Source organism: Cupressus sempervirens, chromosome 10, assembly GCF_028749045.1.
Source record: "Cupressus sempervirens isolate cs-2001-9-10 chromosome 10, ASM2874904v1, whole genome shotgun sequence".
NCBI classification, from domain to species: domain Eukaryota; kingdom Viridiplantae; phylum Streptophyta; class Pinopsida; order Cupressales; family Cupressaceae; genus Cupressus; species Cupressus sempervirens.
The window spans coordinates 19,219,285-19,240,494 of record NC_143127.1 but is presented as its reverse complement, the minus strand read 5'-3'; the positions used below and the strand labels follow the sequence as shown (position 1 = coordinate 19,240,494).

Below are 21,210 nucleotides of genomic sequence, written 5' to 3'. Positions count from 1 at the left end.
ATTCATTAATGCATTATTTTGATGAGGAAGAGCTTAAAAATAAATATAATAAAATCACAAATTTGATTATTTACTTTATAAATTACTATAACACTCAATTATGTTTTCATGTGAGTAGATGCCCCAAATAAAGAGCCAATATATCAAATCCAACATACTAACGACGAAGTGAGACGGCAAGTAGTATTATTGTACGGAATTCACGGGTCTACAAATTCCCTGCAACATTGATAAGAATATAGTTGAAATGATACGAGAACGGTCGTCAGAAGACATGCTACGTGTCAAAGGTCAGTAAAAGCCACGAGGAATGTAATTTATTTAGACTAAAATTGCACGGAGTCGGTGCACTTCTCAATACGTTAATTCGGGCTGGCCATATTTTTGGCTAAAATTGCACGAAGTGGATGCACCTCTCAATACGTTAATTCAGGCTAGCCATATTTTTGGCTTTTATTGTTTTATCTTATGGACAATTGTTTTGTAGTGGTCTATTGAAATTATATATATATATATATTTTTAATAGTAATTTTGTTCTAGAAAATATGATCTAGATTTAAGCCTCCTACGATAATATTTTTTGATTGGTAAGATGTGGAAGTCAAGCTTAATTATTACTATTATTTATCAAACACGTGTACATTTGAACCCAAGACCTCTTTGATAGGAGGCTCACAATTTACCATTGTGTTGTAGGCTCTTGCCTAAGCCTCCTACAACAACTTTGTAGGGAAGGGTTTGCTATGATTACAACTTGCATTCTTACAATTAAAAATAAATCATCATAAAATAATTTTTAATTTTTTCTTAAAGAAATTGTATAACACTTTAAAATAGTATTATTTGTTTATATATACACGAATCTTGATTACAATAAATGTTATGGTTATAAATATTTGTATTCTATGATAAATGGAACATGGACATTTTACTCTATTTTGAATTTTACATCTAACATGATGTCACATGTATTATCAATCATTTGCATAAATCCTTAAAATTAGTATTTCTAATATGTGTGAAGATAAATTAAAAATATATCCAATATTTTTTTGTTGTCTTTTCTATACCAATAATAATGAATTAAAAATATCATTGAAAAGTCATGATATTGCACATGTAAGAATAAAATCACATAATGATGTCATCTATCATTATGTAATGTAGAAAAAGACAGTGAAGTATGATAAATGTCTATATGAATTTTATGGATAGGCACATGACATAATAATAGGAAGTATTACTATGTAAAAGGTTATCATGAATATTCATAAAGGTCACTTAAGATGTAAGAGAATTATCATCATACAACACATAATTATTTATAAAATAAGCTAATTCATTTAAAATATATTCATCTATAAATATGTAATTATAATGACATGTAGAAAAAATATCATAGTAAGATGCAAAAATACATGCATAAGTAAAAATGAAAAGTACCCAAACATCACATAATGTATCATTAATAGTCATATAGAACAAAGAAATATCATAAATATCCTCTAAAATGAAAGTGTAATTAACCAAATAATTTAAAAGATAAATTACAATAAGAATTAGGTACATAAAATCACTTTCCATATAATTATGTAATGAAAAATCATTAACCTCATTATAGAAAGACAAAATACCATAGTAAGATGCAAAAATACATGCATAAGTAAAATGAAAAGTACCCAAACATCACACAATTTATCATTAATAGTCATATAGAACAAATAAATATTATAAATATCCTCTACAATGGAAGTGTCATTAACCAAGTAATTTAAAAGATAAAGCGTTCCATAAGAATTAGGTACGTAAAATCACTTCCCATAAGAGTATGTAATAAAAAGTCATTAACCTCATCATAGAAAGAAGAAGAAAAATCGTGAGAAGAAGATTACTAGGATAATTGTGTCACAAATAAGTAAATATATACTATAATATAATTTAATGAATTCTGCTAACATGTGATTAGTTACTATACATACCAGTACAATCTTCTTCAAAACTAACAAAAAAACTCACTACATAATTAAATCCCACTCTTTAATATGTCATTTTTTTCTCTTCTCTACATAATTAAATAATTTTTTATTTAAATATCTTATTTTCCACTTCACATGATTGAATACGTTTTTTTTTACACTATGATTAGTTTTCTTCTATCATTTTCAAAAAATAAAGAAACAATTAAATACATTTGTGATTACAACACATTATACATTATTGTATTTGTAGGCAACATAATATTATATTCACTGTTTTGATACTTACTTATTAATTTTCTATATTATAGAATTTATTTATCTCTCTCCATATTGCATTCTTTTCCATCAATTTTTTTTGCTAAGAATTGTTAATAGTAATATGTTTTTACCATGAAACTACAAAGTATTCAACAAAACTATATAATTATTATATAATTATATAAATGCTTTGTTTGAACTTTTATTTTTTTGTGCTTTAGTTAAAGTTATGTTTAAAATATGCTTTGTTTGAAATTTTATTTTTTTGTGCTTTATTTAAAATTATGTTTAAAATATGAACCATAGAGTTTATATTTGTTTCTTTGTTTATTTTCTAAATTATTGTTTATTGTTAGTTCTAGTCAGAAAAATAATTGAAACACAACAAAAAGGACAAAGGGCAATAATAGCCTTTTCAATTTATGTTGAAAATAAATATTTATCTATAAATTTTAGATTTCATTCTTTCTACTATGCATGTACAAAAACATGCAACTACTAGTTAGATTTGTTTTGCTATAAATTAATAAGTTTGAAAAAATACAAAATAAAAAAATTCACAAAACTCAAATTTAACATTCAAAATTTAATAATATTTTACAATTTTCTAAAAACAAGTTATATTCATAAAATAATTTTTTAACTTAATTAAAATAAAAATAAAAATTTATATTAATAAACAAAAATGAAACCATAAGCAACATCTATTTAAAAATAGATCCCAAAATATAAAAAAGTAAAATAATTTTTGTAACATGTATTTAAAATTAGTTTAGATGCATTATTACATATTCTAAAAAGTGATCTTGGATGCCTATAATTTTAGTTATGACATCCATCTATTTTAATATTAAAAAATAATTAAAGATATATTAATATGTTTTTCACATATGAAATATATTCTATTGTGATTCAAAGATATTTATAATGAAAGTTATATATTAGATTTATTTCATTTAAAAATAAATTAAATATATATAAATACACTTTTTAGAATGACCTTGTACGTCAAATTATAGTTATATATAGTTTCTAAATTTATAATAAATTAAATACATATAAACATATTGTAATTATTTAAAAAAAAATATTTATTAAAAAATAATTAAAATTAATAAAATTTCAACAACTTAATTGTTTATAAATATAGTACTTTTGCATTATTAAATCTTTTATGCACTATAACTACCTCTATTTTAAGTGACATGGGAATGCAAAGGTTCTTTTTAAAGCATTAGTAATCTAAGTCCTAACTCAATGTTAACAAACAACTAGAATTGATAGAGTTGATGGAGTTGACTCACAAATTGTCAATATTTATACAAAAATGTTATGTCTATTATAACTTGAGCAATATTGATGCTCTTCTTTCCCCCTAAATAATCTCAATCTCTACTTAGTGTTAACAATTTAAAAACAATAAATAAAAATATAATTTTAATTTTTTTTGATAAACCTTCCAAACTAACAATATGAAAGTCTATTTATTAAGAGACAATGACCATTACATATGGGAATGCAAAACTTCCTTTAAACACACTAATAATCTAAACCCAAACTCAACTTTAACAAGAATTGAGAGAGTCTATAGAATTTATTGACAATTCGTTAATATTTATACAAAAATATTCAAATATGACTATTAGAACTTGAGCAATAATTGGTATTCTTCCTCTTCCCCTATTTGAATGTGAGCTATAAAAGGTGCTCCTTGCTCTTCCCCTATGACGAACTTGAGCAATAAGGAATGTTCTTCTCTTCCCCTAAATAATCTCAATCTCAACTTAATGTTAACAATTATAAAAAAAATAATATATAAATAATGAAAATAATAATAAAATATACCTTTAAACTTTGTTATGATTCTTTGAGAACTAGTGTAATTCTTATTAAGACACATGGCCATTACACTTTTAGTGCCATGAGAATACATAACTTCTAAAATAATAATAACAAAGACTACTTTACCTTAACGCAGAAGTCCAGAAGTCCAGGTGAAATTATAGAATCTTTGAGCAACTCCAATACAATTATTTAAAAAGAAAAACAAATAAAAAAATAGTAGAGAGACTCGTCTTAGACTTACACGTCACCCATCGAAGAAAGCATTGGTGGGCCCCAGAAGGAAGCCGTTACTTTTGCTAAATTTTTGTTCTTCGATTCTTAAGCATCCACTTTTTACTAAATATATTTATCTCCGCTGACAAGTGGTAATAAATCAAGGACCCAATCGGGGTACGCCACGTGGTCGGGAAGCACTCGAAGTGAGCACAGTTGAGGAAAGGCGCAGATGATTATTTTTATTATTTATTTCTTCTTCAAAGACTCGGTTAATTCGTTCCACGCCGCGTATAAGGGGCGAAAGAGATATCCTGATTTATTGACTGATTGATTTATCCTTGTGATTCGAACCTCGGACCTCACCTCCTGTCATTGATCCTGTGATTTCTGTTCTGTCTCTGCTCTTTGGCGGCTGCTGTTGTTGTGGCTGTGGTGAAACCCTTGCGAGAGCGGGCAAGGGTTTTGAGAAGAGGAGGATAGTATGCAGCAGCAGAGGGCGCAGCAGTGTCGACGGGGCAAGGTTCGAACCGGGGCCGCGCAGATCTTGGTTCGCTTAATTTGGCTCAGCGGCATCTTCACGGTATCCCTCGGGGCCCTGCTTTCCACTCACATCTTTCCGAGCCTGAACTCGGTCTTTTGCTCGCGTCCCTCGTTCACCGACCTGCAGAAACTGCATCGCAAGGTATGTCTTCATCTCGTTTGAGCTTCCGGGCTCGATATTAACGTAGACGCGGGTCGCTGACGAGAGCTGTTTCTTTTTTCTCTGTAACTCTTGGTAATTCAATCGCCTTGCTGGGAATTTAAGTCGTTTATGGAATTTTTTTCCGTTGAGTTGATTTGCTGCTCGAAGTGAATTTGCAACTCTTTAGGTGTCGGATCATGACGAGCGACCAATTTTAAAACGTCGTCTAGGTATGCAATTTGCAATGCTTGTCACAATTATCGTTCCAATAGACGTTTAACTTTGTGTTTAACCTGGCCACAAATGGATGAGACGTCGCTACTGTAGTAGTTGTTGCTGCCATTGTTCTTTTCTTCCAGGCCCTTTAAACTTTCAGAAGCATCGCTTTATGCAGTGTCTTTGAAGCTTGATTCCTCAGCTCTTTGGAGTAATTGTCAAGCAATAGTTGTCCTTATTTGGACTATATATTGTTGTGGAAATGTTTTCCCTACTTCGAATGCTTCTTGCAACAGGTCGATGTAAGGTTTGCTTGTTTTGGTATGCAGCTAGGTAGTTGCCGTATTTTCATTGGGAGTAAAATAATTAGGTTTATTATGTCTTTGAACGTTGGTCTGTCGGCACCACTAGCGTTCAACAGGTGATATTTTTAAAATTACCATTTGTGAGCTGTTTATGTAGACGCCATGTGTTCATTTAGGTGGAAGTCGGGTTGCGGTTAGGTTGGGTTTGCGTGCTTGATGTTTTGTTTTATTTAGTAGAGAACTTAGGTTAATTATTTGTTTTTCTGTTTTAATGCCCTGTGAAACGTTTCGACTGGTTTATGTAAGGTTGTGGACAATGTTCTCGTAAGTGCACTTGCATCTTATTGTATATGTACGTTTATGTAAGACTTTGGACGATGTTTCGTTAGTGCACTTCTACATTATTGTATATGTAATATCTTAAACTCGATCCAATTTTTCTCTAGCAAGGCTTACCTTATTTTGAAATTTTATATCCATGTAAATGTTTTTCTTTAACTTGATTTTTTTGCCTTATTCTAGACACAAAACTTATTACAAAGTAAATCTACCCTACTAGGTGTATATGCTGCCTCTGTAGCTGACTCTATCAGCACTTTTAAATGTTTGTTAAGAAAAAAATGTGATATTTGGACAATGTATTACTGTTCAAATATTTCTCGATTTGAGGAACTTAATTTGTTGGCGAAAAACATTAGGGAACTGCTGCCCAAATTAGATTTTTAACTCTTTCAGGGCTGATGTTTGATTCCCTTAGAGGCAAGGATTACTTCTATCTAGTTATTTTTACTTAGACAACCTTTCGCAATTAATTCCTCCTTGAATCCTGTAGGTAGGCTGTTATTGAAAAAAATAATGTCTTATGAGAAGTTTAAAACTTTGTGACAAATTACTTCATTTTTTGTTTGTGGGAGGTGCACTTTCAACTTAACCTAATTTACACACATCAAGTGTGGCATGCTATGTGTTTGAAGCTTGATCCTTCGGCATTGTGTAATTTTCAACAACCAATTATGCCCTTATTCTGTTTAACTTTTTTTTCTGTCTTAATTTTGATTAGTTGTTGCTTCCAGTTTTCATGTTATAGTGCGAGGAATTCCTCAACGTGTTTTATCATTGACAAGGTAATTGGAGATTTTGTTTCATCATTTAGCTAGGAAACAGCCTTAATATTTGCCTACTTAGGGAAGTAGGATATCTTACATTCAAGCTAGAGTCCGAAATATAGATTTGTTTCCAGTGGATGCAGAGTTTTGCAGTATAGTTTCTTTGCTGTTGAATCCTTTTCAGGTAGGCTGATGGGGTTTTTTAAGTGGAATTTGTTTCTACTGCCTATACATTATAATTTCATTAAAACCTGAATCATATGCTCTTAATAAGAAATTCTTGCAAGATTTGTGAAATTTTGATTTTCTTCTTCTTTGTTAATGATATGTTGATATGAAAATTTTAACTCTGCTTGTGGTAGTCTTTATGATCTCTGCAGTTTTGAGGTTAGATGCCCATAGGGGTTTCTGTTGTTAAGTATTTTTTCAAGTCAGTGTTTTGCAATTTAATCTCATTGCCTGCTTGAATATTGTAAATTGCCCAATATGGGAAGAACATAACATGCCATGGAAAAACAAAATGTTTGTGGAAAATTTATTTTGTTACCTAAATTGAATTTACAACACAAGGCATTAGATGTCTTTGAAGCTTGTGCTATCAGTACTAATGGATGTTTAGGTGCACACTGTTAATATTTTTAGCATTTCTTGTTCAGTCACACATTTTGCTAAGTTCTTACAGTCTGTGAAATGTAAATTATACTTGATTTCCAAATTGTGATGTTTTTGTGGAATGCCAGAGTATCAGGTTTCTGTTTCTTTAGCTTTGCATCATTTTGTTTTTTTTCCGATGTAAATGTTTTTCTGTACTTTTTATTACTTTTTGTTGGTTGAGTACAACCATATCTCATTTTAAAATTTGGCGCGGATTCCTCAAGCACTTGAATACTTAGAGATGTAAAGCATTTGCCATACAAACTGCAGCCCGAGGTATGCTCTTGATTTTATATCCTTGTTAAGGTCTGAAGTTGGATTTGAATGGAGGTGGAGTTTTTGATTTTTGATTTTTTGGCAGAGAATGTTTTGCAATCCAATTTTGTTGTGGTGTTGAAATGCAAAACATTACCTGATGGGAAACACTCATAGCATTTTGTTGTGCTTCTGGAAGAATATTCTCTATTTTTAGGTATGCAGGGTCTTTCAATGTTGGTCTGATGGCACTTTTGAGTGAGTTAAACAAACAAGATATGCAATATCGCGAGCCTGAGGACCAGGGGGAGTTGTCCATCCCTGGTACAGGTTTAAGTCACAGCTCCGAGTCTCGAAGACAGCACTCTCATTACCCACGACAAAACCAAGAATTTGGGATATACTGATTATCTCTTGCATGTAATTAAGCTGCATTATTTATTGTGGGGTAAGTGGAAACTTGATTTGACTGAATTTAAGTAAGGACATACTTCAATAGTTGTGTACTTGGGGAAGGAGGTTTAAAATTTAGCACAATGTGAGTGATTTTCCTCAATAAAATTTAAGATTCAAGTTCAACAGAGGCAGTATTTGCTGTTTCTTAACTTCACTGGAGGCTTCCTTGCAATTCAATTTCCCTTTCCTTCAGCTGGGTTCCTGTGAATAGGATGATGATGTGAAATGTTTAATCTTTAGATATTTGCTAATTTTTTAGGGTTTTTTCATGCACTGCGAGTATTTTAACGTTGAGTCATTACTGTGGTGACCATTTTCTGTGAATGAGTTAAAAAGGTCCGAGAGAAATCTCCGGGGACATGTTGAAAATTATGTTTGAATTTCGATTGTAAGATTAGAAAATTGCATTCTGATAATGGTTATGAGACATGATTCACTATAATAATGCTGGTCATGCTGACAGGATGCATGCTGGTAATATTCTTAGCTGCAGGACACCTGCAATGCTGAAAAATTGGTAAATCAGCAATAAAAGGAGCTTCTTTCTCACAAAGTTCACATAGAAGACATTCCATCATGTTTTTCTATCTCATTCTATTTTCTGGAGGTGTTTCTCAGTCGTGCAGCAAATTGGAATTTTTGGAGTAGATATATGCAAATGAATTTGTTTCTATCCAAGTTTTCATGTCGGTGAATATTGAAAACACGAGAAGCAATATTTGTATGATAATATTCATGTGCCTTTCCTCAAAAATTGTAAATCAATTGTTAATACTTTCTCTCAAGTTTCCATTAGTATGAATTTCTTTTCTATCATTAGTTTCTTATCTTTCTACGTAACAGAGCTGATGGCTAAAATTGTGATAGTTGGTACATGTTAGAGGGTTAATAGATGTTTTCTGCACTGACTTTGGCTCAGCAGCACAAACTAGATTGATGATACTTTACTTTCATTGTTCTGCAGGGTGAATTTGGAGTGCAGAGTAGTACCAAATTAAGTTGGACAAGGGAATTGACCCCTCCACATTTGTCTAGATGGTCACAATCTTCTGAAAAGGTGCTTCACCCTTCGTTGCATCTGATTTATTTCTATAAATGCTTAGACTTATAGTGGTCAAAGCATGGCCATTTCCCAGTTTACTGGAATCCATAATTGTCGCCAGGCCACCTAGTTGTCCATTGCCAGGTTAAATGAATTTTCATGGATAGTGCCTCAAAGTTTTGCATCTTTCCATGTTTTCACTCCCCTAGACTTGACAGTTGGATGGTGTGGATGCATTGGCGGGATATGGGAAATTATGGAAGCATCCACCAAGGCGAAATTTTGAACCATGCGTCGAGCCAAGTGAATCATATAAAGGTGAGGCTATGAAATGAAAAAAATGTTAATTTCAATCCTGGATTTTCTAATCTGAATGTAGGTGCTTCTTGTTTATAGCTCCTGAGGAATCTCAAGGGTACTTACTGGTCCATACTAATGGAGGATTGAACCAGATGCGTGCTGGTGTAAGTGCTTGCACTTGATTTTTTGTCTCTTCTGTTCTCATAGGAATTTTAGATCTGTTGTCATAATTCATATCCTTTGTGAATGATGAGATTAATTCAGTACTAGAGAGAGATCTGAATGGCCTCTTGTATGGACAGTTTTGGCTTAACCTTGTGCATATTTTGTACAAGTGGATGAGAGTTTCTTTTCTTTTTTCATCAAGTTGCAGTGTGTTAAACAGTGCATATTTTTTATAGTTGTCCTTAAAGCACTTTTTGTATGTAACTTCCAAACATGATTTTAGCATATTTTTCTTAAGATCTTTACTAAATCAAAATTTTCATTGGTTGGCTTGATTTACAGATTTGTGATATGGTGGCTGTGGCACGAATTATTAATGCCACTCTAGTGATTCCAGAGCTAGACAAACAATCATTCTGGCAAGATTCAAGGTATGTGGGCTAGGTATTTTTGTCTTCACAAGAAAGCTTTTATTATCATTTCTTAAGAACCACAATTGTGTTTTGCGTTTACAAATTGATCTGATAAATTGCAATATTGGGCAACTTGCAGCAATTTTTCTGATGTTTTTGACGAGGAGTACTTTATAAATACTCTGGTGAATGACGTCAGAATTGTAAGAAAACTTCCAAAGGAGCTCACATCAGCTACCAAAGCAGTAAAACACTTTCGAAGCTGGTCTGGTGTTGAATATTATCAGGAGGAAATAGCTCCTTTGTGGCAAGAATTCAGAGTAAGTTATTATCATCTCAGACTAAAACATTTACTGCTGGTGTTACTCTAGTTTTCTGTAGTGAGTCTATGTTCTGGAATGCCCCTTATGCAACTGAAATATTGTGTTTTGTAGGTGATTCGGGCAGCCAAATCAGATTCACGTCTTGCAAATAATAACTTACCCCCAGACATCCAGAAGCTGCGTTGCCGAGTCCATTATGATGCTCTCCGATTTGCCCCACCCATAGAAGCAATGGGAAAAGTACATTAAAACTTAGTTACATTACCTCATTTTCCTGTTTTCAAGTTTTTATGATTGCAGGCTTGTAATTTTCTTTTAGTTTGCAAATATCACCATGATGTGCAGTTGTTAGTAAAAAGGATGAGAACTTATGGGCCATACATTGCCTTGCATTTACGCTACGAGAAAGATATGCTGGCTTTCAGTGGCTGTACTCATGGTCTCACAGCTGCTGATGCTGATGAGCTAACAGCTATCAGGTATTCTTTTCACTTTTTAATAGTTTGTTAGGATTAGATAGTATTATTTAGGTGATAGAAAGAAAGAAGGAAATTATATTAGTGTCAATGGATGACCAAAAAGTATGTCAGCGGGACTCTAAAATACGCCAGTTAATGAATAAAGTTTGACAAGAATCCTAGAGAGGCCTTGCAAATGGGAAGAACCAAAAACAACTCCAATGTTTATAATTGAAACCAGTGAGACTATTTAACTTTTAAGGTGATGAAGTCTAATTCATGTAAATACTAATTCCTGCAGGGAGAGCACCCCATATTGGAAGGTCAAGGAGATAAATTCCACGGAACAAAGAGCTAAGGGCCTATGTCCATTAACCCCAAAGGAGGTTGGTATTTTCCTCCAGGCCCTTGGCTATCCACAAAGCACACCAATATACATAGCTGCAGGAGAGATCTATGGTGGTGATGCTCGCATGGCTGAGCTTGAATCTCAGTTTCTAAATTTGATTAAAAAGGTTGGTAAATTTCTTAGTCATTTTATGCATGTTTAGAATTCCTTCTTTGAATATTGAACTGTGAATATTTCACATTGTTGTGATGTTGGATGAAGTGAATGAATGCTTCACTAATTGTTGATTGGCTTTTTTTTGAGCAAATTACTTGATTTTACATACTGGATGGTTGTGCTTATGCAAAAATGTCTTAAGTGCTTTTATGTAGACATTTGGTTCCGTATGCCTTTCTTTCTATGTGAGCATCTTTGTTTACTGTCAATCCAGGTATAATTTCTGTGTTGAGAAATGGGATAGTTAATCAAATTAAATAGCAAAGATCAGAATTTCAGAAGCTAAAATGACAGGGTATGTCCCATGCATAACCTTTGGCCATGCTGATGTGAAAATGTCTGTGCTTGCACATAGACATTTGGTTCTATATGCCTTTCTATGTGGGCATCTTTATTTACTGTCATTCTAGGTATAATTTCTGTGTTGAGAAATGGGATAGTTAATCAAATTAAATAGCAAAGATCAGAAATTCAGAAGCTAAAATGACAGGGATGTCCCATACATAAGCTTTGGCCGTGTGGATGTTAAAAATCGTAATCTAATCTATTCAGATATCTGGTTCAATATCATAGGCATTTTAAGGCTTCTATTGATCTAAGGTAATTCCATATTTAGTCCAGGTCAGAGAATTAGATGTGCTCTACTTCGATTGAGGTTTTTCAATGAGTATAGAAGATACTTGTCCATAGGCACATCCATGTTGGTATATTCATATCAAGAGTCGAGTCAGCAAAAATGGGCCAAATTGGGTCTGGGCTCGGACTTGGCTGAGTCTGTCCGAGTCTGGGCTGACAGACTTGGCTGACTCGCCAAGTCCCGAGCCTGGGACTCAGCCGCGATGGCAGGAATAATAAAGTGAGAAAAAAAATCAACTTGACCTTTTGGGTTTATACGTCTCTCTCAAACACAAAAAAGAACATTCTTTCATTTGCAAAAAAAAAAAGGAGGGAAAAGGGGTTAGAGAAAAATATTGGGGTTTTAGAAAAAAATCAGTAGATTGACTGTTTGTGCAAGTTAGTTGCTTGCATTCATGTTACACATCTTGGGCAGATAGATGTTGGGTGCTAACACATCTTGAAATATCCTTAGCAGACCGATTCACTGATCTGCTGTAATTTTATTTAAATAAATAGAATTATCCTGCAATTTTTAAGTGTTCTTATAGAGTAGACAGAAGTGCAGAAGTTTGGTGTTTGATTTTTGATATTTTCTCTTCTATCTACTAGTAACAGCAATATTTAAACAGCATAGTAATGATCCAAAACCACAGCATTGGAAAGCTGGGAATACCCAAACGAACCCAATAATAACTGTTACAAAAATAAAAGCAACCGGGTACCTTAGCTACAGTCAATGCCAGATATGGATAGGTGGCCAGCTACAGGTCTGCAGCAGATCTGTTCTTATTCCAACGCCCAGGTGTGCAGAAAAGGCGGCCCAATGCTGAAGATCAGATTTGAGATGGCGGCTGCTGCTGAAGATCAGATAAGAAGGGTTGCCATTGCTGAAACTGCTTGCTTTCTACCTGAAAATAGTACTGAAGACTTTCTGAATCACAGCTGCTTGAGGCTTACGTCCCAAACAGTTTACTCTCTCAACCTAGGGTTGGCATCCTAGTTGGAGGAATGTAAAAGATAATCTTTCCTCCCTTTGCTTCTCCTTATAACTCCCTACTAGGCATTCAAACCCTAAAAATGACCTAATATGACTTAAGTGGAAACTTTGGGTTATAATGTTTATTTTCATTATTGGCGTCCAACATAGAGGAAAAAACATTATTTCAGTCATGGTTAAAGTATCAAGCGTCACCGAAGCTCCTGTAGCTGAAAATCAAATAGTAGAGGTCTGGCACTTTCCAACGGACTATCACACCCCAACACAACTGACCAACTGGAGCCAAAAATCTCCTTATTTCAACCTAGTGGCTAATAAATTAGCCTTATTTAAATATTTAATTAGTAACTTCGGGAAATATTTAAATATATTTAAATATTTCTCCAAGAGCCAACTAATAGCCAGATCACCATCAAAAGGTGAAATTGAACTTGCCACCACTTGTGACTGATGCCGGATATCAAGAAATAATCGACAGTCTCATCCCTAAAATCTAGGGATAACCCTAAAAAGTAGGAAGACCTTCGAATCTCCCGAAATTGAAACCAAGGGACGGTCTCCTATAACCTCAATGCTGGATGATACCTCCACCTCCTAGAAAGTAGGGGTCTCCTCCTATAATTAAGGAACTCCTCTGAATCGTGCCCTCACAGTCAGAAACTTCAAATCCGAACAATGTAACCCTGATTGAGCCTTTAAACACTCTTGCTAGCCTACGAGACTCCTTGATAGGCTAACTCACATATCATTGCCAGATTGAGCTAAAGAGGTGACATGACACATTTCCTATCGCTATAGAGGAGGTTGATCCGTAGGTAGATTGGAACACTTAGGTTGATGATCTTGTCTTCAATGATGAAGACTTGGATTGGGGTGATGGTAGAGGAGGATGCTAAAGCTTGAGGAGACCCGTTGGAGAACCTTGAGGCTGAGAAGTGAGGATGATGTGTGAATATATAAAATAAAAAAGAAACGATAAGCCCTCGGGATGTGAGTATTATGGATAGATGGAAAACAGTTATTAGGGGAGTGGGCTTTTATAGTAGAAAACTTCTTGTTTTTGCATGTGGGAAGTGGAGAAAAATTAATTTTTTGTTCTTGAATGAAAAACATGGTAACTCCAAGGGGAAGTCCTTCTCAAGCCTAAAAAATGCTACGAAACACCCCCAACCATTTGGGGATGGCTAGCTATTACTTGGATGGCTGGGGGATGTTTATTGCTTTGGGTAACAAGTTTAGCACATATGGAATAAATAACTAGTAAAGTAATGTCATAGTTGAAAAACTCGGATTCAGCAATAACACAGCAGACCCAAACTTTTTGAAAAACTTGGAATCGCAAAAAATTCGGCAAAAAAATTGGGCAATAAATCAGCACATTTATCAAACATTTTAAAATATATAAAATTTTAAAACACACATATATACACCAAATTTGTAGAACATATACTGATTTGAGCTATTAGAGCTTAGTAGTTCGAATTGCATTTTGGAAATCAAATTTGAAAAAGCTTTGAGTTTCATTAAAAAAACTATTATCATTTATTATAGTAAAAACTATATGTAAACAGTAAAATAATAGAACCTATATTTAAAGACTATGTTTGAAAACTAATCTAAAAATTATATTTAAAAAACTATGTTAATAAACTATATTATCAAGTATATTAAAAATATATATTTGAAATAATACAATTTATATTAAAAAAAAAACTTTTTAAAAACTATGTTAAAAAATTCTATTTTTAAACTATGTTTAAAACTAAAACTATATGTAAAAACTGAAAAGTATATGATGGCGGAATTGAACACCTTGGTCTGCAATGTTGTTCTCAGAAACTCTAAGAAAAATCACAATTTGTTCTCATTGGCAGAGGACTACAATGTTGCGTCCACGTTGTTCTCAACAGTTCGCAATCTCATTTTCTTTTTCTCATTTCTCAGGAGCCCTACAATGCATCCACGTTGTTCTCAACAGCCCGCAATCTCATTTTCTTTTTCTCATTTCTTAGGAACCCTACACCCTGCATTTTTGTTGGTTTTAATAAAAACTGCTTTTTGTTAGTTTAATGGGTGGAAAATGAATGTTTTAATAAAAATTTAGCAGTTCACTTTAGTGCACAATTTTTTTGGCCATTAGTGCACAATTTTTTAGCGAATTTTTTTTGTAGAAACCAATGCGATTTTTTCATTATCTCGAAGGCAAATTTTTTTGTTGTTGAAGAAACTGACGTGATTTTTTCATTTTCTCGAAGGTGATTTTTTGTGCGATAATATTGATGGGCATTATGACTCGCGATATATCACAACTTTTCTAAACTATGAGTAATATAATGCAACATGACATGGTATCGAAGAACTTGTCGACTGCTTTATTAATCTCAAGAAATATTTATATTAATGTATTCAGATTCACAACGACAACATTATTTCTTCATTCACAATGATGCTGATCGGATACAAGTACATAGAATATAAATTGCCAAAGGGTTGCAACTATAAACCGTTGTGACAATCCAACTACTTGAACTGCCTACCCCTTCGGGCATACTAATCACATGTTAACAACTATTTGTACCAACAATTGGGGATGTTTTAAGGATGGCTAGCCCTATCCCATACAGCTAAGAATGCCCCTCCAGGCCTTAAAAAATAATCTATTTTAAAAGTTTTTGTTTGCTTCTATATACTAATTTCTAGGATCTCTGCAAATGTAATAATATTGCCGTTATTATTGATATTTTCCAAATGCAGATCCCAAACTCTTATAAATATAAGAGTAGGAGACATGTCTCACATGTCTTTGTGATTAATCATTATTAGTTAATATATATTAACAATATAAATCATAATATAACATATAATTTATATAGATATATATAATATATTATATATTATATAATATAATATATATGTGTATATATATATAATATAATATAATATTATATATATATATATATATATATATATATATTTATAATAATACATATATATATGTAGTATAATTATAATATTATATATATATATACATATGTATCAACATTGCATCTTAAGATTAAATCAATCCGATTATAGCTATGATCTTAACACTCCCTCGTAGCTAGGGAGGATTTGTTATGGAACATAATATGATCTCAAGCATGTGGAGATATATCATCTCAATGTGATATTTACAGATATCAACAAAGATCCATCAACTCACACATATATTAACATATGCTACATATGGAATTTGCTTCAATTTACTATGAGGCTAAATTTCTCAACACTCCCTTTTTAACAAAGAGAGAATTAAAGTACTTTAATTACAAGATTTGAACACCACCTGAAGTGTGGTTTATGATAAATTTAAGCTATGGTGTTCAGCAAGATCCGACCCGAAGAACCATGATAACACTTGCTCCAACACATGTTGGTGTTAGGAGATAGGTCTACTATTGATAAGATCGTCACACCTTTCAATAGTTATCTTCTATTCGTTATCATAACTTCCGACACTCTGAGACAACAACTTAATGAAGTTTGTTATGATAATAGGTCCAACTATTTATAAGATCATCACCTTTCATTAGCTTCCCTCTAAATATATACATCAATGAAAAATCGTCACCTTTCATAACATAATCACAACATCATCATGTTGTAACTCACATGATATCCACCATGAACTTTGTCAGAGGGTGGACCCACCATAGCTACTACTAGAGGGTGGAACAAGGGTTTTCACTTCAGACTTCTCTCTCATAGGGGAGAGTGCATTACAAAGAATTTCTCTTAGAACTTCTCCTCATAGAGAAGATATCATCCACAAAGGATTGCATCTCAAAAATTTCCCTCTAAACATCGATCTTGGGAAGTTAGGTCCTCTAGTTACTTCCTTAGAAACTCTCTTCACCCAAGGATGCCTATCAAACTCACTCTGAATTTAATATCAATTTTCTGATTTTTCGGTGATAAGTCACCACTTCCTCATAATATACATAGGAGTAGGCCCATCGACATCATGTAGTCACCCATATTTATTTGTAGACTCCCTTTGAGTATCAATCTTCTAAGCTTCTACATTGCCTTAGAAGAAGTGTCATACTTCCTCTTAATGTAGAAGGATCTCATAGTTTCAATCATCAAAGATGTTTGCTTCAAGAGCCTCCCTTCATCCATCTTGATGATCAGGGTCTTTGGAGCTACTTGTTAGAAATTTGTGCAGCACCCCCGTTGGGATTCATGACAAGGGATTAACCGCCTCCTGTGTACTATAAGTTGAGTGGTTGTATCGGGCATTGATAGATCGATTTTTTGGTGCAACGACATCCCCACTCTAACAAGTGATATCAAAGCTTAGTCACAGGTTTGAATCCTCAAACCCTCGGGTAACGTTGAGGGGTAGATTGTTAGAAATTTGTCTAGCACTCCCCTCGAGATTTGTGACAGGGGATTAACTGCCTCTTGTGTACTATAAGTTGAGTGGTTGTATTGAGCATTGATAGATCGGTCTTTTGGTGCAAAGGCAACCTCACTCTAACACTACTATCATTAGATTGAGTCTGCACAATATTTGGTATCATGTGTAAAGTACCAACCTTCTTTTCCTAGAACATCCTCAAACATAAAGCAAAAGATCAAGGCAGATAACCCTTATAGTATGTATAGAATACAAATAAGAGAGAGATAAATGTAAAAAATAAGAATACTTATCTGCACATGAAGATTCAGAATTGTCTTCTTAGATTATTTGAGAATGGAACATCTCCCCTCTAAAAAAAGTTTCAAGCGGGAATGGAACATTGACTATTATTCCTCCCTACAATGTAAAATTTCCACTCATTCTGTATTGTTGAACAATTTTGCATCAAATCAAATATCGATTCCTTTGACATCATCTCTCGTGTTGATTGCCCCAAATTTAAGATCTACCCCTTCTGCAAGTAAGAGCTGATCCAAATATCAAATCTAAATCAACCCATATCCGTGCTCTCATGTTATGTGTGGCCCAATGATTTCTTCCCAACCGAGACGCTCTTCAATTGTTTGGTTGTCTATTCGAGATGATTTTAGACAATGCTTGATCCACTTATCCAATCTGATTTATGTTGCCCTTGCTATCCAAAATGAGTTGAAGATAGTTAGATAGTGGAAACATTGAATATTATTATCCCCCCTATTGACAAAATGTTCAACTGAATGATCCTATCAACACTATAGAACCCATCTCAACATTGTTTACTTCTTAATCAATAAGACCAAGTTCATTGAAGGTTTACTAAATAACATCCTCAGTCTTCTCCCTCCCTTTCAAAGTTGCCTCTAATAACATGTCAGGCTCTCTTTGAATCTTAATCTCCCTCTTCCTGCAATAACATTCTCGGAGGAAAAGATCAAGGCATGTGGCTCTTATAGTGCATATATAAATAAGAATATGTTAACATTGATTTAAAATGTTAGTAAATTGACTCATGCCTATTACTACCAATCATAAATGATTATAACATAGCTCTTTGTTTTATATTATCAATAATAATTCTTTAAATAAGATATAATAGAAAATACTAATTAAAATATAGTTAGACCTTCACTTTACCATTTAAAATTCCATGATGAATCACCTCATAATAGGCTTGCTACACTTAATCACTTTTGAGTTAGCGGTGGGTCCTTCACATTCAGCTCAACTTGACCACCAAATTTGTCAGATTTTCCAAGGATCAAGGTGAAGTCATTTATGTTATCACTTTTCGTGGGGTGATATTTGTCAAACTGCTCCAGATCGCATCTTAATTTATCTTGCTAAGAATGTCTGATTAGTATGTGATATCTTGTCAGATTTATTTGATGATTTGTGATCAATCCAATCAGTAGTGACTTCCGCTATATGGATCCAAGGGTAGATGCTTCTAATTATTTTATCAATGGTATAAGTGCCAACCTTGTTTGATGTTAAGAGGTTTCATGCTAAATCGTTTTCAATAGAGCGATGCCCTTTTTTAAGGAGATTGAATTCAAACATTTATTTGGCCTATCTTCTACTGCAGGGTCCATAAGGAATAATCATGCACTATGAGGTAGTTAAAGTCCTTCCACCCTGGCAGTAGCAATAGTTATCTTTGAATATGGGTCGTCTTTCCTTCCACCGACCACGGTTATATTGGTATTCAGGTTTCCTTGTGTATTCCCCTCGTTGGTGGTATTGTCTACATTGGATGATTCTGCCCTTGTCCAACATATCTGTAATTGTCTGGTTAAAATATATTTCTTTTCTCTTATGCCAAGTATAAACAGGGATGTCCCGCCTAACTCGGTGTTCTAATGTGTGTCACTTCGTACTCACAACTTTTAATATATACACAAGACGTCGACCATCTTAGAACTTAACTTACAATAATAGCCTTATATTTTAACGCTATGTTCCTTAATCTTGGGTAGAGTGCGCTATATATATATGTGTTGACGTGTGACCTCTTCACCAACTATCCTTGTGCACTGCTTTGTGCGAGCTTTGATTTCTCTCGCCCCTTCTTATCAAAATGCTACTTGACTTTGTACTTTGGTAATTTGAAATGGCCCATCCAATGATTGATGTTATCCTGTCGGTTTGTTGTTAATTAGATTATGTAAAGTGCCTTGACAATTTTTGAAGTTTTATCCCTGTTTTTTTGCCTTAGGAATTTTGTCAAACACTTCCCTTGCAGCCTCAGTTTGCTGATGTTTGTTGTTTTGCTATGATTTTTGAATGCCAATGATATTGATGAATACAAATGATTGCAAAATAACTAATTGGAAATCAAAGTGATATGCAACTTTTTATTATTATTTTCCGAATGCAAGTACATGAAATTCTGATGTAAAATGCACACGTACAGCCAAGAGGTATTTTCACAAACACTTGGCATGCATCCTATGAATGACTATGCAATGAGACGTTTTTACAAACATTTGGCATACAAACTGAACAGCTGAATTAAGTTGATTTCCCTTTAATACTTCAATGTTTACAATGACTGAATACTTTGGTAACAAAAAGACATATATTACTTGTCAAATGTATCCATCTACAATTGCCAAATGTAAATACCAAAAGAACTTGGAATAAGTAGCTGAGATGACATGCTCTTTGGCTTTGCTTTTTTCGGATTTGCTTTTTCGGATCTTCTTTTTCGGCTTTGCTTTTTCGCTTTGTTTTTTCGGACTGCTTTTCACTTTGCTTTTTTAGATCCGTTGCGAAAACTGAAACCTTTCTCTTTGCCAACTGATGTCAAAAATTAGATGCACGGGCTGAACAAAAATCATTGAATATTATCTCCCAATTAATCACAAATGAATTGGCTGAATACCAATTTCTCCACTCCCAACTAAGGTTGATATCTCACAACCGAAATTGGCACCTTAGAGTCTTCAAACCCTCAGGCAAGTATGCAAGCACTAAGGCTCTCAGCACAATAGATGAATATGCAACTCAAGATGTGTAAAATGACCCCCCAAAGGCTTCTTATAAAGATTTCACAAGCAACTCCAAGAAGCTTCTAGAGGAATCCAACACTTTATTCTTTCAAGTGACTTTTGATATTTTATTATGTTAGTCACTTTAATATTAAATCAATTAAATATAAAGTTATTTTTTAATATTTCATTGTTTAGTAACCTTATAAGTAATTAATTTAATATATCTTTTCCCCATTATTTCTTCCTTTTTAGACTCTGGGGAAAATAAAGGCTAAAATAAAATAAGTAGCTGGTGCCTGTCAAAAAGGGGACATTACAGATTAGTGCACAGATCATTTTCACGTGGTTGGCAAAACATTTGAAAATATTGATGATGATATATCAATTGGCATGTTTATAGGCAGCTTCTCCATGGATACTCCTCTTTGTAATTAATTCAATTCAATGTATTCTGCTACAGCTAACGTGTTCAGATTTACACCCAAGAACTAATGTTCAGGAGTGAGAAGGTTATGCAACTATGTATGGATAATATTCAACAGCGTTAAGGAGAAGGAAGGCTTCCAATCCAAACCATAAGAATATTGCCACTCCGAATCTGAATATTAACAATATTGATTTCAAACACTAGCCACAACAGACTTGAATAGTTCTTCCACAAATATTATCGTTATTAGCAAGTCTCGTCCCCAATAATTAGCCAAGGCACTCAATAAATTAAGTGGCTTATATAATCTCAGAAACCTACTAATAATCAATAAGTGGACTGTGCGGGTTACACTTCAAGTTGGTCACTGTCAACGCAGGAGATCTGCGTTCCCATTATGGTGAAAGTCAACACTCACAACAATGTCTCCGGTGAAAACAAGGCACTGAGAACTCTTTGTGATTGGAATGAACTTGTAATGATTTGACAATA

The 21,210-nt window shown here is 33.5% G+C and overlaps 1 protein-coding gene across 1 annotated transcript in view; it reads left to right on the top strand.

Moving 5' to 3' along the window:
* The first annotated feature begins 4,575 nt into the window (after nt 1-4,575).
* Nucleotides 4,576-21,210, top strand: part of LOC149532359 (O-fucosyltransferase 7-like) — a 28,968-nt gene continuing 12,333 nt past the window's right edge. Inside the window, exons 1-9 of the mRNA XM_089805177.1 lie at nt 4,576-4,981; nt 8,938-9,030; nt 9,234-9,333; nt 9,412-9,479; nt 9,823-9,911; nt 10,033-10,213; nt 10,328-10,456; nt 10,562-10,695; nt 10,976-11,189. Of these exons, the coding sequence (XP_089661303.1) occupies nt 4,781-4,981; nt 8,938-9,030; nt 9,234-9,333; nt 9,412-9,479; nt 9,823-9,911; nt 10,033-10,213; nt 10,328-10,456; nt 10,562-10,695; nt 10,976-11,189 (1,209 nt within the window). The 5' untranslated portion in view covers nt 4,576-4,780. The remainder of the gene's footprint in view (nt 4,982-8,937; nt 9,031-9,233; nt 9,334-9,411; nt 9,480-9,822; nt 9,912-10,032; nt 10,214-10,327; nt 10,457-10,561; nt 10,696-10,975; nt 11,190-21,210) is intronic.